The sequence below is a fragment of the Fukomys damarensis genome, unplaced genomic scaffold (assembly GCF_012274545.1).
Source record: "Fukomys damarensis isolate Sample0158 unplaced genomic scaffold, DMR_v1.0_HiC HiC_scaffold_22, whole genome shotgun sequence".
Classification (NCBI taxonomy): domain Eukaryota; kingdom Metazoa; phylum Chordata; class Mammalia; order Rodentia; family Bathyergidae; genus Fukomys; species Fukomys damarensis.
Genome location: NW_022900934.1, coordinates 24,137,368 through 24,148,414, shown reverse-complemented (window position 1 = coordinate 24,148,414; position 11,047 = coordinate 24,137,368). Strand labels below are relative to the sequence as shown.

The following is an 11,047-nucleotide window of genomic DNA, read 5'->3' as shown; positions in this document are numbered from 1 at the left end:
ATAAAGCATTGAAACCTTGGGGGATTCTACAGGTAATGTGATATAGATTCTTCCAATAAATACTAAGAAAAATAAAAGATCAAATGAAGACCTAGCAATTAAGAGAAACTTATAAGACATACAAAAAGTTTTTTTTTTCCCATTGAGTTTATTGGTACATTTTAGGTATACGGTACAGTTACATTCATTATTGGGATCTTGACAATTTCCATGACAGGTCTTGGTTCTCATTTTTTCCCCTTGTCCCTCCCATCCCTTCACCCCCTCCTCCCCTCCCCATTTACAAACACTTTATTTCCGTTTTTTCATATTTTTTTCTTTTCCCTTATTATTTCTTTTCCCCTACCCTTCCCACTTTCCCTATACCTTTAGCCCTTTTCTTTCTATTCCACATTGTCAATTATCTCATTAGGATCTTATGTACTATTATAGTTTTTCACACCAGAGAAACTATTCGGTATTTACACATCAAAAAGTTTTTAAAGGCAAAATTAAATAATAGTCAGGGCCGGGTATTTAGCTCAGTGGTTCCACCGCCTACCTTGTATGTGCAAGGTTCCAAGTTTGATCCCCAATACCAAAAAAAATATTTTTTTTAAATTAATACTGTTTAGGGATACTCATTTGGGGTACTAAAACTTAAAAACATTACAGGATGTCATTACTATGAAAGTCAGACTAACAGTTACCCATGAGGACAGTGAGGAGGCTATGTTTGAGATGATACCTAGGGAAGGGTGCACTCACTGGAGTGGCAAAGCTCTCATTCTTCGTGTTGATGTTGATTACAAGAGTATTCCCATTATAATTCATTGTGCAACTCAGTGCTATATGTTGTTTACTATGTTGTTTAATAAAGAAAGAGTTTTGTTTTGGTTTGAAGTAGTGATATCAGAAGGGTTCCTTCTGACTCTGACTCTCACACCTGCATTAGAGGTGAATTACTTTTACTTTTTTCCTTTTTTTTTAAAGACATACTTGCTATGTAGTTCAGGCTGGCCTAGAACTCTTGGTGATCTAAGTGCTAGGATCAGCGGCATGGGCCACCACATCCAGCTAAACAGAGGTGAATTTCTAGATAAGCACTAATAGCTTGGACTCTACCCTGAACTCAAGAAGATAAATTCATATTAATTCCTAATCATTAGGTCAAAGGCTGAGGAAAGACCAAAAAATGACGAAAAGGTTCCTGGCAGATTTCTGAACAAGATGGAATATAGTGAACTATGGCAGAACAGCCTATAGATTCCTAGTTTTCAAGATACAAAATCAACAAACAAAAATCAATAGCACTCCCATACACCAATAATGAATCCACCAAAAAAGAAACCAAGAAAACATTCCATTTTTTAAAAGTTTTTTTTGGGGGGGGTATCGGGGATCAAACTCAGGACCTTGTACTTGCCAGGCAGGCGCTTGTGCCACTGAGCTAAATCCCCAACCCTTTTTAAGTATTTTTGAAACAGGGTCTCACTCTATAGTTCAGACTGGCTTTGAACTCATTATGTAGCCCAGGCTGGCCTCAAACTATCAGAGATCCTCCTGCCTCAGCCTCCCCAGTGCTGGGATCAGAGGCATGCACCACCATCCCAACCCTCAACGATTCCATTTATGACAGTTAAAAAAAAATTAAATACCTAGGAATCAACCTCGCAAGGAGGTGAAAGAACTCATAATGAAAATTACCAAACTCTGAAGAAAAATTCAAGAGGACACTAGAAAGTGGAAAGACATCTCTTTTTCTTGGATCAGCAGAATTAATACAATTAAAATGGCCATATTACCAAACACAATCTACAAATTTAATGCAATCCCAATTAAAATACCAACAACATTCTTCACAAAACTTAAAAAAAAAAAAATCCTAAAATTCATATGGAACAAGAGACTCAGACTAGCCAAAATAATTCTGAGCAAAAAAGAGTAAAGCAGAACACTTCCTAATATTGAATTTCCAGTTACAATACAAAGTTATAGTAACAAAAATAGAATGGTTCTGGCACAAAAACTGACATTCAGACCACTGGAACAGAAAACACACAAAAACAAACACATGCAATTTCAATCATCTTATTCTTGACAAAAGGATAAAAAACATACATTAGAGAAAAGATAGCCTCTTTATTGCTGTAAATTCAAGACCAGCCTGGGCTACACAGTGAGTTCCAGGTCAGTCTCAAGTACATAGTGAGACCCTGTCTCAAAAAACCAAAAAAAAACCAAAAAAAAACAAAGATAGCCTCTTTAACAAATGGTGCCAGGAAAACTGGTTACCCACATGCAGAAGACTGAAAATAGATACGTTACCCTGTTAGAAATCAAAACAAATCAAAATAGACTAAAGTCCTATATTAAAAACAGAAACTTTGAAACAACTGGAAGATAACAGGGGAAACACTTGAAGCCATAGGCACAGGCAAGGACTTCCCGAACAGAACTCTAATAGTATAGGAAATAATATCAAGAAGCAATAAGCCGGGCATGGTGGCGAACGCCTGTAATCCCAGTACTCAGGAGGCTGAGGCAGGAGGATCACTGCAGAGTTCGAGACCAGTCTGAGCTACACAGTGGGTTCCAGAGCAGTCTGAACTACATAGTAGGACCCTGTCTCAAAAAAACAAAACAAAACAAAAAATCAACAAATGAGAGCACATCAGATTAAAAACCTTCTGCACAATAAATGAAACAACCAATAGAGTGAAAAGACAAGCTACAGAATGGAAAAGTTCTGCCAGCTACTCTTTTATAAAGGACTAATATCTAGACTATGTAAAGAACTAAAAAAAATAAAAACCCACCCCAAAACAAACCCAATCAAAAAATGGGTAAGTGAACAAAATAGACACTGAAGGAGTGTGACCAACATTCTAGGTTGACCAGAGACTAATTTAAACCTCTTCCATTCTGCTATGATTTTATTATACCCACTAAAGATACATAATGTGGGTTCATAAGGCTCAGTAACCATGGTTACAGCCCGTAACTCCCATCATTTTTCAGCCCTGTTCCTGACAAGCAGCCACAAGTCCCTGTATTTTCTCAGGTCTTATGCCTAGCAGGTAGCCACAACTCCTTTTCACTGAGCTCTACCCCTTGAAAGTTCCATTTTGACCTTTTCCTTTCATAGCCTGTTTTTATGCTCATGACCCTATAAAGGACCTCACAGCCTATATGAAAAGTGCCAGTCTGGTCTAAGCCCCAGGGCAGTCTCAGTTTTGTTCTGAAATAAACCTGTCCTGTTGAGCTCGTAGCTTTGTTTTTCCTCCTTTTTTCCCTAACAGATACTTCTCAAAAGACAAAGTACAAATGTACTCAAAAGACAATAAGCACATGAAAAAATGTTCATCATCTTCAGCTATTAGGGAAATGCAAATCAAAACAACTCTGAGATTCCATTTTCTTTTGCCCAATACCAAGGATTGAGCTCGGACGTTGTGCTGGTGCTACACCACTGAGCTATATTCCTACCCTTCTGAAATTCCATCTTATCCCAGTCAGAATGGCTATCATCAAAATACGAAAAGCAACCAGGCATGGTGGTGTACACCTATAATCCCAGCAGTCTAGGAGGCTGAGGCAGGAGAATTCCAAAATGAAAGCCCAGCCAGGATAATTTAGCAATTTAGGGAGATTCTGTCTCAAAAAATTTTTTTTAAAGCTGGGACTGTACACTCTAGTACTACCTCTCTCCCACCACACACACACACACACACACACACACTCGAAAGCAATAAATGCTGGTGAGGATGTGGGTTTGCAGAAATTGGTGACACAGAAAGAACTCTCTCCTATTGTAACAGTTATTTTTATCTTCCCAGCATCAATTTCCCTTGTTCTGATAACAGTACCCTGGTTTTCCTTATGGGGTATCTTCCCCGTCATGTTTTGCATGAGGCTGTCCATTCCAAAGTACATGAATCAGGTTAATCACCTGATAATAATTGAAGAATTGCTATATGACTCAAATTAGTTCAAGGTGACTTGATTCCAGGGCTTTTGCTGTGCTAACAGAAGAGCACTTTTCACTGGATGTGAAACCAAGACAATATGAAAGTTAGAGGCTAGTGTTGGTCATTCTTGTTCGCACCTTGGAAGAACCTGCCTGAACACAACAAACACCTAGACTATCAGTTATGAAGGCCAGTTTGTTGATGGTGTTGTTATGTGGTACTGGGAATTGAGGCCAGGGCCTCATCCATGCTGTGCAAGTGCTCTTATACTGACGTTTATCCTCAACCCTCTTCATTTTATTTTTGAGAGTGTTGCTTCAACCTGTTTATCTTACGCTTTCTTTTTTCCATACTTATTCAATAGTAATTGAAGGCCTTCTGCCTCAGCCTCCGAGGGCTAGGATTACAGGTGTGTACCACCACACCTAGATCATTTCTTGATCCTGTTTGACTTCTGCTTCCTAGAACTCCCGTTTTCTCTAGTCTCCTTTCCCAAACCCTAAATCTTTTAAACGTCAGTTTAAATCCCCTGTCCTTAGGAAAATGGAAAAGGAAGCAGTAGTTTATTAAGGGTCAGAACACCAAGGAAAGAACTGGGTCGAAATAGAAAGTATATTTTTATTACGTTATTATGTGTTCAGGGTCCCTCGGCCCAAGTGCCTCACTGTAGGCGCTAACATAAAAGAATGTGTCATGAAGAACTTACAGAAATAAAAAGGAAAGTAAGAAAAACTTCACCGCAAGTCCTAGACTTAGCAGGGGCGACTAAGCACATTCATACTTTTATAGGTCCCCTCATTCCTGCCCCCCTCACACCTCACGCGGTACCCCATAGATCAAGGCTCGCCAAACCCGATGCTCTTCACAAACCCCACTCCACCAAGAACCGTTTCCTCTTATAGCAACGCTTCCACGAATCACGCTGGGCTCAGAGTACTGAGCGGGACACGCCCCCTCACGCACACACCCTTCAGGTGGTCAGGCCTCCTTACAACACTTCCTTCGGGCCCCTCCGCTCCACAGATCCGACCGCAGGTCTCCGAGGACCCCGGGAGCGAGTCGGTTCCCTGAAAACCACGCACTTGCGGCCATCTCGCTCGCCTCCCATTCACAGAGGCCGGGACAACGCGGGCCGGGCCTGACCGCCCACTCAGGCGGGTGGTCTCACCTCTCTTCCAAGAGCTCAGTGGGGACACCACTTCCACTCGTTCAGAAATGAACTCGGCCAGACTGGAGCGAAACAAGGCCGCCCGCACGGTCACTGCCACCAACAGAACCAGGGCCAAGGGAGCCGCCATGATAACTAGGGCGGGCGCACAGGCGGGGAGGAAAAAAACGAGGCGGAAGAATCTCGCATTTTGAGCGCCACCCTTTGTAGTTCGGCGGCCGGACGCGAGTCACTGCGGCCGCTGGAGGTGCCAAACATGAGAACTACCACTCCCATGAAGCCTCGCGGCGAGACAGGTGTAACTACGGAGAGTGGAGTTTATCAATCTTTCTGTAAAGGGTTGGGAAACGCTTTCTTCCAACTCAGGCGAACTGTAAAAAATGCGCGGGTGCAAGCTAAAGTATTGTAATTCTCTTCCTAGAACTGTGAGAGAGTTTTAAAGAAACGATAGTTTCACGCATGTGTTAAGTTGTTTACCTTTTATGTTTTTTCGAGAGTGTTTTCTTTTGTAGTTGTTTATAGAACGCTAACTATGCTAGATTTGTCTTCCGAGGATACATTTTGTATTGTAGATTTATTAGCTGTTCGACCTTCAAATTGCTTAACCGTTGTGCTAGTTGTACGCTGACTAGAGATGACTAAGGAATGTTTAGAGATTTTGTCAGTCGCTTTTAAAGCTGTTATTGAAAATGAAGTTATATAAATTTACAGCTAAATTATATTAAAAACGGGTAAGTACTTAAACTCATCAATTCCTAATTGTTTAACCAAATTTTTATTTAATCTGTTGAGCTATTTACTACTACTGCATCAGTATGGCAAATACTATGTAATGATTTACTACTGCTCTTCTCAGGCACATCAAAATGGTAGTTTGAAGTCCCTTAAAGTGGAAGTATTTACACAAGGGAAATCAGCAAGCACTACAAATCATTACCACTTCATTAGTTAATGTATGAAAAGTGCTATGGTGAGTGCTCAAATATTAGGTGTAATAATGAATATTAATTATACAAGGAAATTTCAGATCTGTGAAGAAAATAGAACAGTGCATCAGTAGGATAACCATGTTCACAACAGCTAACTGAATATTTCAAAATGGCTAGTAGAAAAGATTTGGAATGTTCCCAACACAAAGAAATGACATCTGAAACAATAGATACATCAGTTATCCTGATCTGATTATGATACATTGTTTATATGTGTTGAATTATTATAGTGTACCTCATAAATATATAAATGGTTGTCAATTGAAAATAAAAATGTATTTCAAAAAAGAAACAGTGCATGACTGAGAATAACTATGGACAAAAGGATGGTGGTAACATAACAAAATGGCCAGGGAAGGCTCTAGGAAGAGGTAAAATTTGAACTGAGGCCTACAGAATGACAAACTAATCAGAGCTTCCAAATTGAGGGAACAGACTGAGTGGGAAAACAGCAAGATGTATTTAAGGATAGGAAGGAAACAAGTAGACCAGTTGGTTGGGTGCATACCTGTAATCCCAGCACTTGGGAAGCTGAGGCAGAAGAATCATTAAATTCAAGGCCATCCTGGGACTACATAGTGAGTTCAAGGCCAGCCTGAACTAATAGCAAAACCCTGTTGTTTTTTTTTAACCCTGTTTAGGCTAGCCTGCTATACATAGTTCAAGTCCAGCCTGGGCTGCATAGCGAGACCCTGTCTCAATCACCAAAAAAAAAAGTCCAATACATATGCCACTGCAGAACTTTAAACCAGAAAGTAATGTGGCGGCCGGGTGTACATTTTTTTATTCCATTAAGTTTATTGGTTCATTTTAGGTATACATTCATCATTGCGAATTTGTGCTTGTATGGGTGTACATTTTTTAAAGGCCTGTATATCCCAAGCCCTATATTGGATGTTAGAGAATACTATAGTAACAACATTGCAGCCCCTGCCTTTATGGACTTGCAGAGTTTATGGTAATTGAAGAGATTTGATCATCATCATCATCATCATCATCATCATCATCATCATCATAATATAAGTAAAAGTAAAATCACAAACCAAATAAGTAAAAGAAAAATGGAAACAAGATGCTAGAAGAATGGAAAACTGGTTTTAGGGATGATAGCTTTCTGGAATGGTGGGAGAAGCAGGTCTGTTTTGGAGAAGGAGATGAAGAAATAAAGGAACAGCCTCTGAGCTCTTCCTCCATGCCAACCACTGCACCATGCTCCAGAAGTTCTAGGCCAGCCTGGGATACATAGTTCAAGTACATGCCATTTTTCCTAAAGATATGAACGTTGCCATTTTTTAATGTTAAAAAGGAGATACGTTTATTACATCATGAAAAGAAATAAGGACTGAAACATCTTCCACAGGATGAACACTGAACAAGCTTATGAAATACAAAATGCTTAGCACATACCCACTTCTTTCATAGTAGGTAACTGTTGTATTATTTACATCATCCTAACAAATGACTTAAAAATTCTTAGAGTGAGGACTGTTCCTGTTTGGGAAAAACTGATTAGCCATTTGCAGGTAGAAGGTAAAACCAAACCAGTGGTTCTTCCTCCTAAGTGTGCATAGAATATGCATAAAACTAATGGTTCTCAAGCATAAGTGTATTATATGTCAGTGTCTTTTAAAAAGCATGAGCCAAAGCCAGGCGTGGTGGCACACACCTATAATCCCAGCACTCGGGAGGTTGAGGCAGGAGGAATGCTGTGAGTTTGAGACCAGCCTGGGCTACATAGTGAGTTCCAGGTCAGTCTCAAGTACAGAGTGAGACCCTGTCTCAAAAAACCAAACATAAATAAACAAAAATAAAAAAATAAAAAGCATGACCCGGGCTAGGGATTTAGCTCAGTGGTGCTGCCACCTGCCTTGCAAGCACAAGGTCCTGAGTTTGATCCCCAGAATCAAAAATAAAATAAAATGAAATAAAAAGCATGACCCAAGAGAGGAAATTATAAAAATCAGAGCAGAAATTAATGCAATGGAAATTAATGCAACCAAGAGAATACAAAGAATTGATAAATCAAAGAGTTGGTTCTTTGAAAGATTAAATAAAATTGACAAACCCTTAGCCAACCTTACCAAAAAAAAAAAAAAAAAAGAGCCAGGGATTTAGCTCAGTGGTACCATGCCTGCCTCAAGAAAAAGTGCAGGGTCCTGGGTTCAATCTCCAGTACCTAAAACAAAAACAAAAACATACAGAAAATGGAAAGAAAAAACTCACATCCATGCAATTAGGAATAAAAAGGATGAAATCACAACAGATCATACAGAGATCCAGAAGATCATCAATACCTACTTCTAGAACCTTTATGTGAACAAGGTGGAAAATGCAGAAGTAATGGACAGATACCTAGATACAAATGAATTGCCAAACAGAATTAAGAAGACATAAAAATTCTAATTAAACCAGTTTCGGACAATGAAATTGAAGATGTAATTTAAAAACTACCAACAAAGAAAAACCCAGGCCCTGATGGATTCGATTCACTGCTGAATTCTACAAGAAATCAAGAAAAGATGTAATGCCACTACTCAAACTCTTTCATAAAATTGGAAAGGAAGAGAGTCCCACCATATCATCCATAAGTGTACACAGATCCCAGGGAGCAGCTGTGTGGACCAGAGTGGCCCAGCTGAAGGCAAATCCCAGCTAGGGCCCTGCCACAAACCCAGAGGTAGAGGCACACCTGCCCAAGCCACAGGCCCACCTAGAAAAGAGCTGCACAAGCACACAAGTTTAAACCAGAGACCCACTACTGCCAGCCACCACTAGGGACCCACCTGGAAAAGAACTACACAGACACAAGCAAAAGCCAGAGCTCACCCCAATACCATTGATAAGTGTGTGGAGACCCTAGCCAAAAGCCTGCACAGACAACAGGAACAGGGGTGCACAGTCCCCAGGCAAAGGCCCTCCCAGACAACGGCTTCATAGGGGTCTCAGCCAGAGGCACACCTAGATACCATCCCAAGTGTTCACAGGCCCCAGCCAGAACCCCACCCGGACAACAGTTCAGCTCAGGGATCTAGAAGACCACCATTCTAAACCAAGGAATTGGTGTACCAGTGAGCAGCAGAGTAAAAGTTGCTTGGTGGCTTAATGAAAATTGAAGACCACTGGGTGAGCAAAAAGTTGCCTCAACAAAGGCACAGCAGACTACATCTGTTGAAATGAGAAGACATGGATATAAGTCTCAAAACCAGACTTCCAGATCACTTAAGGAAACACCAAAGGGCAGTGAGATGGAATAATCTGATACTCAACCACCTGGACTCCCTGAACTGGCAATGAAAGAGGACCTGGTAGAAATGAAATCAAATAATTTCTCAGATAACAGCACAGATTGTGCCCATAGTACAAGACATGATTAATAAATCTAGAGTGGACACAGATTTAAAAAAAAAAATAAAGGAGCATGAGAAACATGATGAAATTCAAACATAAGAAACAAATGGAATCCATAAAACAGATGCAAACAGATTTCCAGGAGATTAAAAACTCTATTGAAAGTTTATGCACCAGAATGAGGAATGCAAGGACAGAATTTCAGATATGGAAAATAGGATTGCAATTAGTGACCAGGAAAAGAAAAATTTCTCAAAAATAGTAAGGGACTGGCTGGCATGGTGGCACATGCCTGCAATCTCAGCACTTGGGAGGCTGAGGCAGGAGGATCGCTGTGAGTTTGAGACCAGCTTGGGCTACACAGTGAGTTCCAGGTCAGTCTCAACTACATAGTGAGACTCTGCCTCCAAAAAACAAAACAGAATAAAACAAAATGTAAGGGATCACAAGAAAACAATTCAGCAGCTGCTAGATGATTCAAAGAAGAATAGCATAAGACTGATAGGAGTCAATGAAGAAACAGGAGAGAGTGCAGATGACATTAAAAAAAAAAAAAAAAAAAAAAAAAAAAAATGGCAGAAAAACTTCCCAAAGGGGAAAAGAACCTGACATACAGATAAGTGAGGCTTATAGGACTCCAGCTAGTCAAGATAAAAAAAAAAAGAAAATCTACACACAGGCATATAATAGTTAAGATTCCAGAAATCCAACAGAAGAACAAAATTCTACAAGCAGTTAAAGAAATGAATTACATACAAAGGAAAGCCCATTAGAATCACATTAGACTTCTCAACACAAACCCACAAGGCAAGAAGAGCCCAGAGTGACATATTTCAATCCCTGAAGGAAAACAGTCTCCAACTCAGATTGATGTACCCTGCAAAACTCTTTCAAAATTAATGGAGAGAAGGAGAGCCACGCCTGCTCCCCACCCAGCTGCCATTGCTCAGCGCCAGGAAGGTAGCTGCGTGGGCGCCCCTGAACCCCCATAAGCCCCCCCCCGCACTCTCAGTCCTCCCGACTGTGCCAGTCTTTGGACCCACTCTGCAGAGGCAGAGGTGGTCATCAAGGGTATTTTTCTGAGTTCCCAACTTTGAACATCTTTAAAGAAAGGGCATGGGAAACCTGTAATAGAACACTGTGGAGTTCAACCATTTTCAAGGTTGGGGAAATTCAATCTGGGCCTTGCAGCCCGAGGTCAGTCAGCATCACCGGGTTCAGCCATCAGCTAACTGAGACCAGGGGTCTTACATCCTCGCTCTGTCTGAGCCATTAAATGGTAAATACACTATATTGAAATGTTGTTCACTGCAGACATGTTCTGGACTGCTTCTTGATTTCAATTTAATTCAAATGATTTAAGGGTGATAGACTAGTGACTACTACAGGTGGTCAGTGTCCAAGTTGTGCTTGATCTCAATATGTTGCTGATTGTATCAGTTGGGCTAAAGCATTGTGGTTGATTTGATGAGCTGTTTTCTCTGATGTGATGAAGATGAGAATGTCTGTGGGTCATTAGAGACACAGAAGGTAGGGCGCAACTATATCAGGAAGATTTGGGTGATAATCCAGAGATTAAACCAAGGACAGTC

General features: G+C 40.5%; 1 protein-coding gene across 1 annotated transcript in view; it reads right to left on the bottom strand.

Moving 5' to 3' along the window:
- The window catches only part of Pigu (phosphatidylinositol glycan anchor biosynthesis class U), a 92,164-nt gene extending 86,883 nt beyond the window's left edge, over window positions 1–5,281 (bottom strand). Inside the window, exon 1 of the mRNA XM_010639925.3 lies at window positions 5,119–5,281. Within this exon, the coding sequence (XP_010638227.1) occupies window positions 5,119–5,248 (130 nt within the window). The 5' untranslated portion in view covers window positions 5,249–5,281. The remainder of the gene's footprint in view (window positions 1–5,118) is intronic.
- Between the last annotated feature and the right edge of the window lie 5,766 nt (window positions 5,282–11,047).